This window comes from Pleurodeles waltl, chromosome 9 (genome assembly GCF_031143425.1).
Source record: "Pleurodeles waltl isolate 20211129_DDA chromosome 9, aPleWal1.hap1.20221129, whole genome shotgun sequence".
Classification (NCBI taxonomy): domain Eukaryota; kingdom Metazoa; phylum Chordata; class Amphibia; order Caudata; family Salamandridae; genus Pleurodeles; species Pleurodeles waltl.
In genome coordinates, this window is record NC_090448.1 from 528,072,708 (window position 1) to 528,094,660 (window position 21,953).

At 42.4% G+C, this 21,953-nt stretch overlaps 1 protein-coding gene across 1 annotated transcript in view; it reads right to left on the bottom strand.

Moving 5' to 3' along the window:
* Positions 1–21,953, bottom strand: part of LOC138259594 (gastrula zinc finger protein XlCGF57.1-like) — a 215,101-nt gene that overhangs the window by 59,536 nt on the left and 133,612 nt on the right. The window contains exon 6 of the mRNA XM_069207427.1: positions 541–654. Coding sequence (XP_069063528.1) covers positions 541–654 — 114 coding nt within the window. The remainder of the gene's footprint in view (positions 1–540; positions 655–21,953) is intronic.

The following is a 21,953-nucleotide window of genomic DNA, read 5'->3' on the forward strand; positions in this document are numbered from 1 at the left end:
CACAATAGGGTGTATCACTTATACACCACTTTCACAGTTTTGGAGCACTTACAAGGGATGCGCACAAAAGCAAAATATGCCAATTAAGCTACATCTTTGGTGGGGGGGGAGGGGTTATATGCAGTCAGAGATGTCTAGCAGCCTCTCGCTGTCCAGCTATCTAAAAGCCAGCAGCCCAATACACATCATGTATTCTACTGCATGCTGTGATCCTCATTTCTTTCTACAATTCGTGCAAACTCTGGTTGTTTCCTTTTTTACAAAAAATATGTCAGGTAGCCCATAGTGCACTCAATAGAGACATACAACATTAGTTCCTGTACTCTAGAGATTTGTGGCATATTCAAGTATTTGGTCAACTGTGAAAACTAGCATGCAAAGTGTTTTTTTCGCTTCTGTAAATGTCCCTTGATTTCAGTTGTGCAGCATTCAGACTCCCGTTTGGCCTGGTCCATGAAACATAAAGCCTTAAAAAATAAAATGCAGATTTAATATTTCATGTAAAGTACAAATTGCACATATTCATTCATAAGTCCTGACCTGCAGTGAGACAATTACTGCTATCGATTTTGTTTGCATCCTGATGATCCTTCCGAGGCTGACTTTCATCAATTTTTACCCCAAATGAAATATCAGATTTAACATATCTTTCACCTGTAAAATGAAGGAAAAACACATCAACCACAGCACTGTGCATACATTTTCCATGATCAGTTTCAAACTTTGCAGGTGCCTGAAGAAGCCCTTACCACTCTCCTCATACACTGGACGGTCAAGCATGGGTGCCTGTCCTGTAGGGAGAATACAATTATTCTGCCCTCACCACACCACTCTCAAAAAAAGGTACTTTTGGACATAAGAAATAAAACCAGGTGCAGCCTAACCCAAAAAACTGCTTCATTTACAAACTAGGCTCAGAAAATGACTGACCAGCTCCACAATATAGGATGAAGAGGAAAAAAGAATGCATCTCAGAGTGGGCTTTTAACACATGAACTAACTGTTTTGTCCGCTGTTCGTGAATGGCAGCAAAAAGTGAGTTACATGAAAATGTTTGAACCAAATTGAACCACTCATATTTACACTAGCAACATTCAATTCCAACAACCATACACAAATCAGTCTTGGTCCCATCTGCAAAAGCAACAGTCTTGGTCCCACCTGCATAAGGAACAGTCCAGTCCAAACAGCTAGGCCATGTTCATCTCCGAAAAGGGACACATGCGTCCTAAGTGCAGTGTGAGTGCCTATGGCACAGCAAGCTCAGGACCCATGCCAAGACATACCAAAACCACTTAAGAAGACTCACTCAGTCAGCAAACATGCAATGAATGCAATTGTTTGAATCAATCTAAACCACTGATAATTACTGTGTTTACATTCTATGCCACTGTTTTAGTAATGAATATTTCTCTGGTAACATCCTACCAGTCTTGAGTATGCCACGACAGCAGTGGTGCTGGGACAATTTTCAGAGTGGGGGTGCTTTCATTGTTACCTCACTGAAGGCATAGGGATTGTGAATAATCCAAGTATCACACAAAGAACAAGTAGAGAAAATGAGCCACTCTCATTCAGCAAGAGAGTGGCAAGGGTGTAATATGGAGCTCGAAGTACATTTTGGAGCATACTGACACAAATAAATAACAAAAGCATGATGTGTTAACCGAGTGTCGTCTACAAACAGCACATTTTCCATTGAAATGGCTGCTAAACTGGACTAGGCATGCAGTCGGTTTTACTGATATACTATATAGTACACAAACGATAATTTGTGGAAATAGGCATTCAGGAAATATTTATCATATGCACATCACCAAGAAAATTGTCTTGATTTGGTGTGATACTGTTAAAATCTTTGTTTTAATCACAATTCAGAATTACAAAAGAAATGTCCCTTGTGTGCTTTCTAATGGCTGATATACTTTGAAATGTTTGTACATTTAATTTAGAAGTATTTAAATGATATGTGTTAGAATGAAATTGACAATCTACAGCCTTTTCTTTCACACCCCATGTACCATGGCAAGGTTGTTAGACTCTTCACTTAACAAAATCCTCTGACTTTGCAGTTAGTGAAGGAAACAAAATTTAAACACCAATCTCTCTGTTAAAAGAATAAGCAGCACTTTGTCAGACATAGCTTTACATTTGACCTCTGACTTTGAACTCACAACAAATTTGACACATTGTGAACACCAGTATGGTTATTTTAGGAATGCTGCAGGACTATGTAAACTAGCTGTCCAGTACCTTGCTGTGCTATAGTGATACAAACTGTACTTCACTAAAGAGGTCCATCGAGATTAAATCATGTCAATGATTGCTTGTGTTCCCACTCACAGGGGACATGTCCTAATGATTTAGCATATCCTGCCGTGTAAGGATGGCACCAAGTCTGCTTTTCATTTGGCGAGTCCCTACTTCTGGTGATCAGGGAAAAATCTCCCTATCACTCACAGCTACTTCTTATTCTGATTAAACCTTTCCTTGATCACCAAAGATTCCACGGATACTCACTGACTAAATTACTTCCATTCTAAGACATTTATCTCTCAAGTATGTTTTTCAAATATGTTTCAGAGAAACGCAAAAAACAGTCAGCCACATTTGGGTATTAACAAAATTAACACACACTGGTTGTAAGTGTGGTCTAGGACCCATTTCTCACCTAAACAAGGAAACAACAAACATCTGACATTTTAGGTATATACAGGAGAATGGCATCTCACTATACCATATCCATGAGACCGAGACAACCTCAGCGCTTCTTATTCGCTTTGAGCTACCCTTCAAATAAATATTTGTTCAGAACTTTGTACAAATTGTAAGACTACTGTCATACAATATAGTGTCTTCTCTCTGCGTCATGTCCAATGCTTTAAATGTATAATGATAGACAATGACATTGCTCTGAACCTTTTACGTAGCAGTCACTAAATAAAATGCTTTACACTCCATTATTGGTAATTAGCATTCTATTTAAAACTCATCAAATTAACCATATGCACAAGGTGGTCAGTACCCCCTAGCACAGACCTAGTTTAGCATCAACAAGCATTTCATACAAGGCCCTGAACTTAATAGGTTATGACTTTTCCAACCTAGCGTTCATGGACTTATCATCGGCCTTTGATATGATCCACAGGAGCAAACTGTGGTTAATCTTGCCAAACATGAGCCTTGATAAAGAGTTAGTGTACTTTTTGCACGACCTGCTCCACAATTAGGCGGCAGTGATCAAATACAACCAAGATAGTAACACCACTTCTCCCTTTAAAGTCTACTGTAGAGTCAGGCAGAGTTGTATATTGGCTCTGGTTCTATTCACTCTTTATATCAACGATTTGTGGGAGTCACAACATTCAGCCTGTTTAGATAATCCTCATACTGGTTCTTGGCATATTCCAGTCCTTTTTATGCCGACAACAAGGTCTTTTATCTAGGACCACAATCGGCCTACAAAAAATGTTGAATGCCTTTATCAGTTTCATGGATGGGCTGGATTTACACACACATTTTGATAAATCATATATTATGGTGGCGGGGAGTGGTGGCAAAGGGCAGAAAGCCTATAGAGAGGAGGGGCAGAGATTTCTACTGTTAAAGATTTCCCATATTTGGGGTGCTTTTCGATGATAAAGGCTCCTGGGTGCCCCCTATGAAAGCCAAAAGGAACGTACTGGCTAGAGCAGTGATTTCCAGCCAATTAGGGGCTAAACCCATTAAGGCCCTCATCTAAATTTATCAATCAAAATGCATTTCCCTGTTCTCGTATGGGAGTGATATCTAGGGCTATAAAAGGATCCTGACCTTCAAATCACTGAGAATACCTTTTTGAGACGCCTCCTAGCAGTACCTCAAATCAACAGCTTCCTTTGTGGTCCTTGAAGCGTTAGGGGTGGGCTACGATTCTGACTTATTGTCAATTCGTCCATTGAGATGGGGTTTCAGTTTGGTTTAACTACGAATTGGATATCAACAGGGCTATTTTAAGGGACTGTATGCTTCTGGAAACGGCCAAACTGATCCCCTGACTGAATTACATCGGATTCACATGCATCGACTTAGGTCGCCCAGCACTACATGACCATCTGAAAATATAACTAAAGGTGATTTAACCTGGGTCAAAACATTTTTTTGTACTGGAGCCCAGGCCACAAGGAAATGCAGGGAATTAGTTAAGCCCTCAGTATGCGCCCATGTTGTCATTGTCACCAACCCACAACATCGTTTTATGCTGACTCGTTTTAGGCTGAATCAATTGCACTGGTTATTAGCAGACTCTACAGGGAGTGCAGAATTATTAGGCAAGTTGTATTTTTGAGGATTAATTTTATTATTGAACAACAACCATGTTCTCAATGAACCCAAAAAACTCATTAATATCAAAGCTGAATATTTTTGGAAGTAGTTTTTAGTTTGTTTTTAGTTTTAGCTATGTTAGGGGGATATCTGTGTGTGCAGGTGACTATTACTGTGCATAATTATTAGGAAACTTAACAAAAAAAAAATATATACCCATTTCAATTATTTATTATTACCAGTGAAACCAATATAACATCTCAACATTCACAAATATACATTTCTGACATTCAAAAACAAAACAAAAACAAATCAGTGACCAATATAGCCACCTTTCTTTGCAAGGACACTCAAAAGCCTGCCATCCATGGATTCTGTCAGTGTTTTGATCTGTTCACCATCAACATTGCGTGCAGCAGCAACCACAGCCTCCCAGACACTGTTCAGAGAGGTGTACTGTTTTCCCTCCTTGTAAATCTCACATTTGATGATGGACCACAGGTTCTCAATGGGGTTCAGATCAGGTGAACAAGGAGGCCATGTCATTAGATTTCCTTCTTTTATACCCTTTCTTGCCAGCCACGCTGTGGAGTACTTGGACGCGTGTGATGGAGCATTGTCCTGCATGAAAATCATGTTTTTCTTGAAGGATGCAGACTTCTTCCTGTACCACTGCTTGAAGAAGGTGTCTTCCAGGAACTGGCAGTAGGACTGGGAGTTGAGCTTGACTCCATCCTCAACCCGAAAAGGCCCAACAAGCTCATCTTTGATGATACCAGCCCAAACCAGTACTCCACCTCCACCTTGCTGGCATCTGAGTCGGACTGGAGCTCTCTGCCCTTTACCAATCCAGCCACGGGCCCATCCATCTGGCCCATCAAGACTCACTCTCATTTCATCAGTCCATAAAACCTTAGAAAAATCAGTCTTGAGATATTTATTGGCCCAGTCTTGACGTTTCAGCTTGTGTGTCTTGTTCAGTGGTGGTCGTCTTTCAGCCTTTCTTACCTTGGCCATGTCTCTGAGTATTGCACACCTTGTGCTTTTGGGCACTCCAGTGATGTTGCAGCTCTGAAATATGGCCAAACTGGTGGCAAGTGGCATCGTGGCAGCTGCACGCTTGACTTTTCTCAGTTCATGGGCAGTTATTTTGCGCCTTGGTTTTTCCACACGCTTCTTGCGACCCTGTTGACTATTTTGAATGAAACGCTTGATTGTTCGATGATCACGCTTCAGAAGCTTTGCAATTTTAAGAGTGCTGCATCCCTCTGCAAGATATCTCACTATTTTTGACTTTTCGGAGCCTGTCAAGTCCTTCTTTTGACCCATTTTGCCAAAGGAAAGGAAGTTGCCTAATAATTATGCACACCTGATATAGGGTGTTGATGTCATTAGACCACACCCCTTCTCATTACAGAGATGCACATCACCTAATAGGCTTAATTGGTAGTAGGCTTTCGAGCCTATACAGCTTGGAGTAAGACAACATGCATAAAGAGGATGATGTGGTCAAAATACTCATTTGCCTAATAATTCTGCACTCCCTGTATAGGCTGGTACCAAATTGACCATTTAGGCCCTCATTCTGATTCTGGCGGGCGGCGGAGGCCGCCCGCCAGAATTCAGCCCTCCATAATACCGCTCCGCGGTCAAAAGACCGCGGAGGGTATTATGAGTTTTTCCCTGGGCTGGCGGGCGGTCTCCAAAAGACCGCCCGCCAGCCCAGGGAAAAACTCCCTTCCCACGAGGATGCTGGCTCGTAATCGAGCCGGCGGAGTGGGAAGGTGCGACGGGTGCTACTGCACCCGTCGCGTATTTCACTGTCTGCTATGCAGACAGTGAAATACATTTTGGGGCCCTCTTACAGGGGCCCCTGCAGTGCCCATGCCGTCGGCATGGGCACTGCAGGGGCCCCCAGGGGCCCCGCGACTCCCCCTCCCGCCATCCGGTTCCCGGCGGGAGAACCGCCAGGAACTGGATGGCGGGAGGGGGAGTCGGAATCCCCAAGCCGATTCCTTGGGGGCAGCGGGAAACCGGCGGGAGACCGCCGGTTTCCCTTCTCTGACCGCGGCTAAGCCGCCGCGGTCAGAATGCCCCGCGGGGCACCGCCGGCCTGTCGGCGGTGCTCCCGCGTGCCGCGGCCCTGGCGGTTCTATACCGCCAGGGTCGTAATGAGGGCCTTAGTCCCTTGTAGCTGCAATAGTTTTTCAGACCAGGACACTTTACACTTTGTTTTGTTTTGAGACTTTTTCTGTGATCCCCACAGGCAATTCATTTTCCACTCCTGAGAAGGCAGCAGTTTACGTAGGCTAGACCCACTCTTATTTTTCTACAAATGCTACCGAAGACTATGTCTGCTTTAATGTAGCAAAGATTTTAATGAGCACTGTCAGGATCTGGAAAAGAAAGAGGTGATTGTTATATGTAACCATTATAGGTCTGGCCATGTTATGATGTTGTATGTATTGTGTCACCACTTTGGTTTTATATATTTTCTATTTTAAAGTTTCTTCTTATTATTGCCCAGTATTTAACACTGTGTTTTTTATCAATTGACATGAATTTTGTCTTTGATATTCTGTATGCCTTCTGGCTGCCTTTTTGGCTTTTTAATGATTGTCTTGATGTTTCTATTGTCTCTATCTTTTATAGTTTCAATTAACCGATTAAAGATTATTTTGACTGACTTTTCCTAAATTCTTTCGCTCTAAGTAAATGCATATATTTGTGTTTTTCATTCACCAATTTTTAAACATAACTGCTTAGCTGGCATAATAGCTAACCAGTCCCATGAATCAATACGTAAGTACTAAGATAAATGTAGGAAACTGCAACATTTGGACATGCTGGACATAGTCCTTCTGAGTTAACACCCATCGGCCTACATCATTCACTAAAAACATTTCTAGTTTAAAGACTCATAACCAATCTCAGACTTTTGCAGTGCATTAATTGGTGTCTTAGTTCTCTTACATTTACAAAAAAATATGAACATAAGTACTACTTGCCATTATATTTCTCGTGTTGTGGCTCCAACACATACTAAATTATTCACTGGTACACAGCACAGCCTTGTACCCCAGGTTCTCCCCACACAATCTTGAGAGGCATGTGAAAATAAATCTCCAAGTCACGCACCCACATTCATTAAAGTTGAAGAGCAGCCTCTACTTATATATCTGCCACCCCCTCAGCCTTTGTACAATGATCCATATTTGTCACTCAGCACTCAAAAAACATACTCAAGGGCAACCTCAGTACTTGGCTTTATTTCTGCAAGCCACTACAAGTGACAAGTCTGCGAATGTTGAGGTATCTTGAGAGGTCAAGTACCCCCAAATCAGTAGTTTCATTGCCATAAAGGGTATATCAGGGAAGGAATCAGTATATGCAGTTTACACAATAAATGTCAGTTGTAAAACCAATTTTGATAGAAAACCCTGCCATTTGCAAAATACCAGGGCTTGCAACGTCTGGTTCTTATGTGCAAAACCTATTTTAAAGGTTGGAAAGGTTTTTCTGACTCGTTATATAGGTTTTTTGATCCATACTGAATTTGAAAGGGGCATAAAAGGGGAAATTATTACAAATTCCGAATCATTATACAAAGTTGCAAATGGTTTGAGACCGCAATTCCGGTCGCAAACGATTGAACAGATACAGACACCTCCAAGGAGGTGGTAACGTTTTCACTACAGGAAGGAATTGTCTTCTGGAAATTGTGTTGACAGCCTTAGGGGAATTAGGCAGTGGTCCAGGGGACCACTGCCTCTTCTCCCTGATGTTTTATCAAACAGAAACGTTTTTTTAGCAGCACTGGTTCCTTCAAGGAACACATGGATGGTGGTCTGCTACCACTAACCTAAGGGGCTTATTTTTGACACTGACAGTGTTTACAACAAACCAATCCGTTAAGTTCACTGCCTCTGAAACAAGTAGCCATACGGGATTTCCCACACAACTGCCTCTGATTCTGAGTATAATACATTCTGTGTAAAATTTTCAATTGAACCAACCTTAAACTAGCTCAAACAGCCTCTTCTTTTAGACACATAACAGCTACTCCCCAATCGTATTCTTCTGGCGCTCCCAGAACTCTTTCCTATCTCAGCGTTACCTTATCAAGTGCATCAGGAGAGATATTCATTGATGGTCTATATTTCCATGCCACAGCTTTATTTGACACTATTGTGATTATATTTAGTTTTCCACTATAGTAGAACGTTAGTGTTTTCGATTTGCAAATAGAAAAACAACAGTTGTAAGCATTTCATACTTTGGACCTGATTTACAGTCTTGTGGACAGGTTACTCCACATTATACTGTATGGAGCTCATGATAAGGTGGGTGGCATATCCACCATGTTTGTGGCAGAGTACCCATCCACCAAGCTCTAAATCAGGCCCTTAGTCCATAATTAATCAAAGAATGTCATTGATTCAGCCCACCTCCCCATATATCCCAACTCTTAAATTCCTTCAAAACTACACATATTTAATGCCATCATATTAGTTGCATGTTGGTAGATACCTTACACCAACTCTTGACACCGGTCTAATCTCAGGGAGGATTCCATCTGTGGAGAGATACTCTGACCATTTATTACATTAAATGAAGGGGCCAAATAGAGGGGCGTAGCTTGGCACTGCTCCAAGATGGCAGCAAACTAATTTAGCTCTGCCTGCCACAGCAATCGTCCTGATGTCAATCCCGCTCCGCCACTTGATAACTGGCAGCATTGGATATGAACCATCTGTCAGCGATCCTGCAATCAGCAGGGGTTGGCTGATGCCCACCACAGTGCCTAATTGGAGAACACTGGAGAAAGACCACTCGCGCTGGGCCTGTGTTGCTGGGGTGCCATCGGTGATTCATGGCCCCCGTGGTGAGGCGCTTCTCCACGCCTTTGCCTGCGGGGGAGATGTGTGGTGCGGTGGTGGACAGAGAATGCCAGGACCTGGGCTGGTAGCCGCTGGGAAAGCCAATGATGGCCAATGAAATCTGTCGGCTGCCGTGTGCATTTGTGGCCTGGCAGCGGCCTACCTACGTGGTATCCAAGTCTGCTAAGGAGGGTCTCCGATATCATCACCCTGCTGAGAATTCACGAGGATTCCAGCCTTCCAGCTGCCTTCCAGCTCCGATATGCGGAAACTAAAGACAATAGCCTCCTGGACCCTATGTGTTCACTCCTACTGGAGTTTCAGTAGAAGGCAGATAGGGAAGTGAAATTCCTGGGGAAACACTCTAAAGCTCGTAGATATGGGGAGGGAGACAGGCCAGGGTGCACTCTTGCTATGCTGCTTAAACCCAAAAGGGCCGCTAACTATGTTTATTTGCCTACACACTGCTGGAGGGCAATAGGTGTATGAACCAGAGAATATTATGCAAGAATTTGTCATATTTTACCACGATTTGTACATGTCACAATTAGTGGTGGCCCCTGCAGATATGTCAGCCTACCAAGATCTAGTGGCTCTGTCGTGATTTTATCGGGCGGAACGAGAACTCCTCTGTCAACCCCCAATCGAGGCTGAGATTAAATTTGTTATTCTACACCTGAACAACGGGAAAACCCTGGGAAGTGACAGCCTTCTCGTTGAATTTTGAAAGACTTATGCTGAGGAACTGACACCCATTCTATTGGCTGTCTATAAGGAAGCTGGTGCCCAAATAGTTCTGGAAATTCACTGCTACAGGTCTGCTTCTAGTTAAACATAGGGTGACAATGATGTGGGGTAGGAAGCATTCTCCGAAATTTCAGTACTGACTCAAAGATATGTCTTTATGTGAAGATTGGTCCGTGATATATGCCATAACCTTACTACCAGCTGCTTGCCCCAGGGATTTCTGGAACCCTCTACGTTCCTATTTGTCAAAGTCCAATTCTGATTGATAGCAATGTTGTCTCTGTACTGTCACTGTATTCATAGGTTTGACACGATGTACTGAACTGTTTACTTTGGCTGCACATATTTGATTGAAACACTGTTCCTACATGATGTGTTGCAATACGGTGCATTATCGTGTCCTGTGCTAAAACTGTACTTTTCCACTTGCGCTTTCCTGAGATCTCTGTGTACTGTATGACTACTCTCGCTATATTACCATTTACAATTTCATATGCTGCACTGTTGAATTGTTCACTGTATCAACAATGCTTCTGTAACTTTTAAATAAATGAAGCATTAAAAAACTAGCTTCGCAGCTGGCACACATTTATAACATAAATAAATAAATAAAGGAGCCAAATAAAATTTGGGAATACATGGAGGGAAATTCTTCCCATGAACACCTGTTTATATGGAAATGCCAGTACAATGCTGGGAGGGCCCCCATCTCATAACAAAGGCATGAAGATCGTTTTGCCCCTTCAAAAGAAGACATCGGGAATCAATATGGTGTATTTTGGAGATTATACAAGGGTTTAGATAATATAATGATTTTAAACAATGCTGCTATTCCTAAAATTGAAAATTTGAGTTTCCTCTTTTGGCAAAGTGTCCGCCTTTCCCATAGGATAACACTGGGTTACCATATTACATTTAATAAGTGTTAATATATGAATTACAACAGATAGAAATGTCATGTTTGGACTCAAATGAATTGTAGTTTAAAATCATCTTTAATGGTAAAGTGGAATTTTAAGTCACAATTTTGAAAATGGGACATTTATAAAGTTGGCATTTACTTGTCCTAATCATTTGGTTTCTGCTGTCAGTGTTCTGGGTCACATGACTGTGCTGTTAGGCTTTGTGTATTCCTCCTAGAAAGTAAGACAAAGGGGAGATGTGGACATGATGAGCCATCCTGCTAGGATATGTCGGGCAGAGCTGCTCCCTGCCACACTTGTACAACTAGCACTAGTCTTTTGTGACCCTAGACATCTTGAAGCATTGACAGGGGAAGGAAAGAACATTCCAGAGCTATATGTGAGGGTAGCCTAAGAGATTCCTCCACTTTAAAATGGGGGCACCAGGTGTAAATATTGGAGTCTCAATACAACTATTTAGTACACTCCTAGACCGGCAGAGGACTTCAGAAGGACTGCTTGTGCCCCCAGAGGACTGTCCTGCTGCTTAAGGCCTCAGAGGACTACACTGCTGCTACCAGAGGACTGCTCTGTTGCTTGAGGCATGCATTGCTCCCCAGAGGACTGTTTTTCTACTTGAAGCCTGCCTTGTTCCGTGAACCCAGGACTACCAGAGTGCCTTCAAGGGCTAGTTGGCTGGCCTCCTGTGTGAGCTACAGGGACATAACAAGCTCCAGAGCCCTTAAACACTGCACCTAGTCTCTGCTGGAGTGAGTCCTAACCCCGAACGTGGTGCCCCTCTAGTACTCAAACTTTGGAAGTTGTGATAGAGGTGCCGTTCCTACCGAACTCTAAAAGTTGCCCACGGTGTATCGCCTGTTAATCTGCCTTTGTGGTAACTCCTGCTAAGTTCTTCTCTGCAGCATCAAATCCTGTTTGGCAGGCAATCTCAGTGAAGGTGTTCTGCCTAGTGGAGTCCTCTTCTGCAACAGCTTGCAGCTTCGTCCCACTGGAGGTTTCCAAAAAGTTGTCTAAGTCCAAAGGTAAAAATATTCATCGGTTCAATGGCAACTGGCGCTGACAATGACGACCCCCTCGACCTGGAAATCCAACTCCTCCCACTTGCAGCTTTTTCCCAACAACATCAACCAATCCCCTGAGACATCATCCAGAGCTCCCTGGCGATGATGGCTCATCTCTGGCCACAACCTACTCCTGATCTTTTGCACAGATTTTCTTTTGAGGCTGACGGTAAGCCAAGACCAGGCCCAATCCAACTTATGTTTTCAGACGGCACTTCATTGCGGTCGGCCCTGACTTTTGACTTTGCCTCTGTCTTACGCGACCAGATGCTCGTTTGGCACTTTGATTTTTTTAGACAGTATTTTTCACTTAAAACTTAAAAAAACAACAACTCCAATTCTACTGATTTGATTTAATTGTTTTTTTTGTGTCATTTTATTTATTGGAATGTATCCTATTTGTCTAAATTAGTTTGGGTGCTCTGTTGTATTTTCATGCTATTACTGTTTGTGGGCTGCATAAATGCTTATCACAATGACTATGACCGGACTCCTTTTGTGCCAAGCTACCACAGGGTAAAGCAGAGGTTAATGTAGTGACTTTTGTGGTTCACCCTCACAAGGATTGTGGTTGTTGCTTGAGAAGGGTTTTCTCTCCTCTCAACCAATAATCCACGTACTTACTCTCACCATTACTTTTTTGGAATGCTTTTTGATCCATCTTGAGTATTTTTCTCAAATATTTAATCTTCCTTGGTCACTAAAAATTCCGGACATTCTTGCACATTTGGTCCCCAAGCATTTAGAAGAAAGAGCACAGATTTAGACCACATAATAAATAAATTCAGAAAACTTGCCATATGTTTTTAAAAAAAATACAATGTACTGTTTATGGTATTCTCAGGTTCTGAAGCAACAGCAATATGTCCTCTCCATACAATGAGAGCCTGTCATCCCATTACCCTGCCCAGGTTCATCCCACCCCCCAAATAAAACCCAGGAATTATGTGTTATGCAACATGACAAAGGTTCCATTATAAAGGTAAACAGTTGTGTAAAGACAAGACAGCCCTCTCTTTTGTCCCGATATAGTGGAAAAGAACAAGAGACTACTTTGTTCACCTGGTCCATGGTCGTGACATCATAGTCTGATCCATTTCAGGAAAATGGGCTCAAAACCCATTAGCTCCAGAATAAACAACATAAAGCCATTTGACCAAATCAATCAACATTTCTACATCTCACAATAATGCAGTGGGGTCCCTGACTCTTCTAGAAAGGTACAAACATTTATGCAGGAGTCCGAGTTTCAACCTAGCAGACATATGGGGCATAAAGTCAGATTGATAGTTTGATCTGGGTGTATCAGTTTAGCAATCACCCTGATCAGCTCATTGGCACAAACCATTGCCAATATTTTTGTTTTGCTGTCTATGAAGAGGAACAATATGAACTTACATTTTCTTTTGAATTCTCCTTCTTGTATATAAGACCTAATGTTGCAATGTGAGGTTCACTGGTTGACTTCCTTCTTCAACTGCTGGTCTAACCATAACCAACATATAGTCCATCAATTGCCAAGGCTTTGGGGCCAAGAGGTTTCCTGACATGGAGATGTGTTATTTCGAAAGCTAGTTCTTCTGTTATTATGCCTGTGTCCAGGAAATCGAAACATTACACACTTTTAGCAAGCTTAAATCTAATATACTATCACTCTACTCAGAAAGAGATGGAGAACATAGGGCCCATTTTAGTGTTTGGTGGAGGGGAAGGTAAACTGTAAATTGGCGGTCTGCTTGCCGCACCAAGGTCACAGTTCCCCCACTCTATTTAGTCAGTAGGGTTACCTTTGGTAGATCTAGTTCATGCATTTCATGGTAGAAACGGGCCAAGAAAATGTTAAATGGACTCTACATGCAGGGATAAAGCTTCCTGCTTCTGGGGCCATTTACTTTTTGTTCAGAGTGCCCTATTTAGGTTTTCCCATACACTGAGGAAGGGATTTACCTTAATCTGCACCATCTTTGTCACTTGGTGTCTGGGATCTCTCGCAGGATAAGCCTGAGAGAGCCTGCAGTGTTGCTCTGAAATGTAGGAGATACCTTAGGCTATGTGTGAAACTGCATCCTCAGGAAACTGAAGAAACAGCTCCTGACCTCGTACACTGCATGGTTGCAATCAGGTACTGCATAATTTGACTCCTAACTCCCAACATTCTAACACTCACTTCCCAATTAGCACTGGCCCAACATTCTATTCCAACATAACTGAGTGCTTCAGCTCAGATTAGCATTACAAAATTCTTTAAGCAAAGCATTCAATCACACATGATTAAACACAGAAAATACGCAGAACCATCCTGGGTAATGAGGTTATTCTGCAGGCGCTGTATTTTGAAAATATTGATTTACCACACTTCTACATAATCTAGAGTCTACTGAATAATTTGTTCATTTCAACCAAAAACACCTGTGTCTAGCTCAATCGCTGCTTTAAAAAAACAAAAGGCAACGTGCAGTGTCGAGCTGTGGCAAACATTTTTTAAAGGCTAACTGGCTACCTTTCAAGTGACTATTGATTTGTTCATGTGTTGAACTGGTACTAGTGAGATGAAACTACTGCTCTGACAATACTATTGTTTTTTTAATATGAAAAATAGAGAAAGAACACTGCCTCAGAATGTGCTGCATTAAGGTGTATAGTTTCCTTTTTCTTGCTGCATAAATTAGACAACCTTGCTGCAGAATTTGGTCCTTCGTTGCAGCATAAAGTTAGAGGCCGTGCCAATAAATATACTGAAGTCTGAGTTAACAACATACTCAAACTAGGTAAAAACCATACCGACACTGTGTCCAGTGTACTGCTCTCACTTTTGCCAAGCAGTTATCATATGCTTGCGTTATCATTATGGGGATTACAGAAATGTATCACAAATAAGGACAAGCACGTAGAGTAGGCTGTGAAATGGCGTCTCAATCAGTCTCTAAAATTCTCTCTGTGCAAACTAAATGTAAAATATTTCTCTCCTCCTTATACTTTGTGCATAAATAGCTTCTTGATTCGAGAGGGTAGTGCTAGATATGATAAAAGAGGATAATGTATTTTTAGGAGCCTTTGTCACACAAATTCCTCAATTGGGAAGAAATAAATAGTGATTATTCTCTGATTTTCCTACATTTTGTTATCATAATATTTCATCAACCATTGAACAGAACGGCATGGTTTCTTAAACCATCACCTTAAACGTTGCATGGTACTGATGACAGGGCCCTACAAAGATGCTATGAAATGTTGAGAATATTTTTCATATGTTTCTTCATGTACTATTGACATCACAGTTAAGGCCTGAGTTTGAAAACAAATTGATAAACTCCACAGTTAGAAGGTTATAGGAACAAGTTTAAAGGAGCACAAAAGTTACAGCATTGATGTTATCCCTAATGGCTTACCAAAAAAGGATGTGCTGAGATTATGTTCTCTGAGATTTAGTATAATCTTGGAAGGGGTCTATTTAATAACTTCGCAGCAGGTGGCTGAGGCTTTGTTCCTTCCACACTCTTAAGAATGCCAAATCATCTCAATGTACCTGCGTACTTCATTCTTTAAATTATCACTTTAAGTTTAAGTACCTTCATCACTTTTTTGCGGATCCCTTACTCATTAGTGTTTGTATGCTGATGTTTCTTCTACATTTTTCCTAACACTGCATTCAAATACCATACGATTAACTAAAATCGAGTAATAAAAAACCTTAAAATCTAGGTTGACTATTTAAAATACAAATTAAGAATGTACTTAACATTCCATTCAGAAAGTGGAGGTAATTACTGTGAGGAGGGCACTATCAAAAATGACACAATAGTATGATCACAGGTTCTTTTTGAAAGTTTGCTCCAGACTATATGCTACACCATGCAAGGTGTGTGGTTGGAGGGATTCTGTTTTTGTTTTGATCCTATGAGGGAAGTGTCTCCATGTTGTGTACAATAACCACCGAGATGCGGTTATCGTGTTATGGGGCAAAGCGTGTATCAGTGTTTTGGCTGATGACACGTAAGAGATAGACATGCAGTTTTATGGTTTTCAGTATGCTGACAGGTTTCGGCTCCCAGGTCATTTTTAAGGTATTTCATATGATAGAGCCATATCATATAGCCTGCTTAGGTGGTGACTGCACAGGGCTGTCCAATCTCACATTTTGAGTATACTTGTGGGAGAAAAGTGGAGAGATCTGTAGGGAAGGGTATTTTATTTTCAAAGACATATCTGAGTGTCTATGTGAGAGGTAAAAAAGTGGTCAAAGTGTATAGATATTTAGGACCTGCAGTGAATGGACTATATTTAGCTCCTTCAAAATTGTCCAGTAACGTGTGACAAATTTCTTCAGTTATTCTGTGACTGTTCATTGGGTGATGATTGGTTTTTAAATGGACAGTGCTTGTGGTGGGTCAGATGATGAGAATTCTTCAGGGGGAAACTGGTCCTCAGGCTAAGAAGGGTCCACCAATGGGAGCAGACAAAAACTGAGATACAGAGGCAGAAGGCGAGGATTCAGGGGTTATACGATTAGGCAGTTCAGGGGTTCCCAGCACGGCCATTTTTCCAAAGCACACCACCAGAACCTTTTGGCTGGCAGAATGTATACAATCTCGATTTCAACCAACAATTTCAGACCACCCCTAATAGGTGTCCTTATTTATGGTGAGGATGTGGATGGGGGAGAGGGAAGAGATGGCAAAACCTGAAAGTGCAAATGCAGGACACCCCAACGAGGATGATGACCAGAAGCATATACAAGGAGATGGGACTTAGTGCAGACTTAGTGGTCAACCTATCAGATAGGGTGTTGCCTCACAGAGAGACCTTCCCACTTAACAAAGGGCTGGGCTTTGGCTCGATTCCTTCCTTTGACAGATTTAGATTACAACAGGAGCCGGCTGATTTTTTACGTAAGATCAGTTCTAAGGCTTTTTTTCTGAGATAAATAATAGGCTGAACCAAACAGTGGTCTAAGGAAGAAATCCACTTTTGTTTCACCACCATGTGCAATACCTGTCGAAACTGTAACCTTTGAGCAGGCAGTAATTAATGATGTAGAGGCCCTTGACATCACAAACTTCCACACACATACCAGAACATGCCGAAAATGGAACGCAGTGGTCAGAATACCCTCTGTAGAATCATATTGACTATGACACCGAATAACATTGCCTTACCTCTGGTGAATGCAACTGCTAACAGTTAGTTGTGGACCTTACACCGTCACTTGAACCACCCATTCGTAATTTACACAGACTGTGTGTAAATTAACTCTCATGACTGTTGTCTTAAAGGAAGTTTCTATGGATGGCATTTGTCCATAATTTTAGCCTTTGTGCTAAAAGAAAACGTCAATTTTCTCAGTTGTGGTGGCGCAGCTGAAGTGTGGAGGGAGAAAGTCTCCTGTGCTGTGATCTAGAGGGAGGGACAGCCATCTACATAACAAACAAGCCTTCTTGCCAGGGTGTCTGGTGCCTAAATGAAATGTAAATGTGTGCAATTAGTTAATCTTCAATTGTAAAGGCTGCTTGGATTCTGCATAAGAGTCATATTAAGCTTTCTGATTACAGATTTATTCTTTTTTAGGCTTATTGTAAGGGTGTTCTGAGGTGTGTAGTGTATACTTTTTTATGGACAGTTATAAAAAATGTTTGCACTAAGTACAATCTGGATATTACTAAAATCTACATATTGGAAACGTTTTTTGTCTTTTGATTTTGGCATTGTATGGCAGCCTATTTTGTAGTGTGTGTGTAATGCTTATTTAAAACAAATGCATACACATTCACAATGACAGGCAGGGACCCCATAATACTGAAAACGCACAAGTATGTATGCCCTGCTATACCAACAGGATTGAATCCTACGAGTCTCTAGGTGTACACACATAAATCTGCAGTGATCACATTAACCATCAGAGATTTTGTAACATAAAATAGTGCATTTCCCACTGATTAGCTTAGCTTGCATTTATTTTTCATTTCTAGTGTGCGTTATTTTATATACAATTAACTGATGGTGAAAGACTTACAAAATAGTTACAGAATATTTTGTTCTTTTTTTGCCACACCTTTGATTTCACCGCCACGCTCCATCGCACTCAGGCTCACAGTACCTATACCTATTAAATGAAGTACAACTGCTTTATAACGTCTGAGAAAGCCATCAATATTGGCACATGGTATCCTCCAATCACTCACCTTCACTATGTCCCTTTTATTTGAAGATACTGTGTCAAATTAACCTGTAATCTGTATTTATATAATAATGCACTATTTATCTGATAGAATTATACAAAAACACTGTAATCTGGTGTTAAAGGGGATTGATAAAAATAAATGTATCTAGTCAGTGGCTTAATTGCACTGTGTGTGACCAGAAAACCTGGGTTCAAATCCTGGCTTCCCCGCATGCATAAATTATGTGATCTATGTAAAATGAAGTTACTTCATGTGTATAACTTGACAGTGACATTAAGGAGCACTTTCAAATATTTCACTTCAAGATTGATCCTGAACAAAAACCTCATTTGTATACGATTTAATAGCCTGTAATGTACCACTAACCATAAAAATAATATTGGCCATGATGTAAGGGACACCAGACATTTGGTTCACTTTGCTCACTCATGGCTTTGTCAGGAGGGAGGGTTACTACATGTTTTAAAGTTCATGTTTCAAAACTTTCACTGTAAATAAATGCCAATGCATGATCTAATGTACTAAATTGAAACACTTCTTTATGTTAAAGAAAAGAAATCTACATTTTTAAAATCTTTATCACGTTCTTACATTTTGCTTGTGTAATTTGCATCACCAAATATGCTGAAGGTTCTGCGTGTTCTTTGGCGCTTATGGATGAGCCAGACTATGTTTCAGCCTTAGCTGCACTGCAGAGAAATTTAAGACAAGGTCAGAGTGTGCAATTGCCCAAGACCCTACTTTACAAGGGGCCCGGCATCTGCCCGTCCTCCGCAAGTACTATCAATTGACTGTTGCACCGTAAGAGCTTGCCAGTGGAAGGGGGTACTCCTTGTTCGACCACTTAACAGTGCCTTTTTTGTTTCTGGGCTCTCTTCTGAGACTACTCTCCAGGTGCGCAATATTTTCCAATTTAGAACTGCCCCACCTTGTTCTTCTCTTCCTAATTTGTCTGGTTCTAAACAATAATCCTTTGAATCAGTTGCTGTGAATCTCCCATTTGATCTCAACTTCATCCTGTTCTTTAATTCTCTTTTTCTGGTAGGTCCGGGCTCCCAGTTCTGAGATAAATATAGGATTCTTGAAGCACACTGTAATGCAGCAGTCGTGCCTTCTTTGTGCTGTGAGATTACAGACAGGGTGTGGGTACCTTACATACTGACATTGGGTGTGAAGCTGTTGCCCACACCACTTGCCCTGTCTCATTAATTATTTAGGTGTGAAGTCTAGTGGGAGGTGAGCTAGATGTTTTATTAAACTTGTCTAAACTAGCAAAAGGTGAAAAAGTAATTTACCTAATGTTTCCCAAACTGTTTGCCATGGGTTTCAGAGTGTTTACAAACATCAAAATTTTGCTACAAGAAAGATTGGTTAGATTTGGGAAGGAATGATACCCTTGATACCGTGCTTAAGGGCATAATTTTACTATTGAGCAAGGACTTAGGGCCAGATGTAGCAAACTTTTGTGAGTCGCAAATGGCCCAATTCGCTATTTGCGACCCCGCAAAATCGGAAATGGGATGCAAAAATCCCATTTCCGACTCGCAAAATGCGATGTGAGCCGGTACCGACTCGCAAAATTTGCGACCCCATTTTGCGACCCGCAAATAGAAAGTCGCAATTTGCGAGTCGCAAACCATATGCAATAGCAAGTCGCAAACTGCGACTAGTCGCAAAAAGCCCATTTTGCACTTCCAATTTACCACTAACTCAGAGCAGGTGGTAACCATTACCAAAGTATAAAAGGAGACCCAGAAGGCATCTGGGTTACTCAAGATGGCGGAGATATACCTGATAGCAGTGAGGAGGAGAGCCCACGCAGCCCAGCAGAGGAGGAGGAGGAGCCAGAGACAGGAGAAGATTTACAGAACAAGGCAGCCACTCTTCCAGCAAACTGAGGAGGAAATATATGACAAATATAGACTTAGCAGCGCAGCTATACTAGATTTAATAGATTTACTCAAACCACAGCTAGAACGCCAGACTGTGCGCTGTTGCGCCATCCCTACGCATGTGCAAGTGGTATGCTCACTGCACCTCTTGGTTTCGGGCAGCTATCAGGGGGTCATTGCTGTGGCAGGTGGGGTATCCCAAAGTGCACTATCAAGGTTCTTCAGGGCATTCCTAGATGCCATACTCACACACATGTCCCAATACATATACCTACCCAGGAATGAGGCAGAAATTAACAGCACCAAGTTGGACTTTTACCGGATTGCCAACTTCCCCCATGTCATAGGGTGTGTAGACGGGACACATATTCAAATATGCCCTCCTGATAACCTGGAATATCTGTTCAGCAATAGGAAGTGTACCCACTCACTCAATATTCAGGTGGTATGTGACGCCCATTATGTCATCACTGACATGGTTGCTAAGTTTCCAGGCAGTACTCATGACTCCTACATTTTTAGGCACAGTGGGATACACCAACGCCTGGAACGTGGGGATTTTGGAGACGGATACCTCCTAGGTAGAGCTGAATACACCTTGAAGACATGCACACAGATCAATGTGCAAACCACCCATGCCTTGCTAACAGTGTACGTTTTGTGCCCAACAGGTGACAGTGCATATGCACTACGTCCATGGATACTGACTCCGTACTTAACACCCAGCAATGAATGCGAGAGGCGATACAACAGTGCACATAAGAGGACCAGGAACATCATCAAAAGAACCTTCGGACTGCTGAAAGCAAGGTTCAGATGCCTCCACCGAAGTGGAGGTGCCCTCCAGTATACCCAATAACGGCGTTCAAAATAGTTGTCGCATGCGCTATCCTGCACAACATTGCCACCCGACGTGGGCTACCTCTCACCCCTGAAGACCCAGATTCGGAGGATGAAGAGCAAGAGCAACCACATCGCCATCATGGGGATAGGAGCATCGCCAATCAAGGCAGACTGAGACGGGAACACATTGCAAACCAATACTTTGGAAGGTACGTGCCAACTTCTACCATACTCACCAATAGAACAAACAGTCCATGTGTTAAGTGGAAAGAACAAATGATTTAATAAGTGCAAATAACCAAACTATATACAAGAAAAAACAGTTCAGGGCCTTCAATAGTCCACCTGGCATGGGACACATTGCCATCATGTGCCCCAACCCCAGGGACAGTATTTAGCTCACACCCTACGGCGGGCTCGGCCAGCCTGGCTGGTACTAGGTGGGTCAGCAGTGCTCTGCCTTGTGCTCCCACTACGTAGCACCCTGGTGTCACCGGCAGAGACACTGCTGACAGTGGAGCCCTCCTCACTGTCTTGTGTGGTGTCAGCTGTGCCCCTGGACACCTGCTGTGCCTCCATTAGGTCTATTGCATGGGTGACCCGGCCCAGTCCCCGTGCCACATCACCCGCAAAGTGGCCCATGTCAACCTGGAGGCTGACTGTTCTCCTAGACAGCCCAGTTGTGTTAACTGCCAGCCTAACAATAGAGGAGGCCATCCTGTCCAGGCGTTGCAGCAGCTGGCGGTCCCTGCGCCGTGCACTGTCACTCTGCGTTAGCAGTCCAGCCACCAGTTCGCGCATAGACAGTGCAAGGTCACCTATGTTGTTCCCAATGACCTGCAGTTCTGAATGCACATGCTGCATGCTGTTGGCATGGTTCCTCTCAAAGCGCTGCAATACCCCACTAATCCTCCTTAACTGTTGGTTTTGCAGGCGCTGACCCCGTAGCAGTTGGGCCTCCGTTGGTGTTGTGGATGGAAGCCCTGACTCTGCCTGCTGCTCTGCTGTTGTCATCCTGTGTCGCCTGCGCAGCGGTGGAGGCCCTGTAATGTCTGATGTGGCACTCTGGCTTGTACCTGGTGCAGGCTCCAACACCACTGTTGCAACAGGTGTTTCCAGAGAG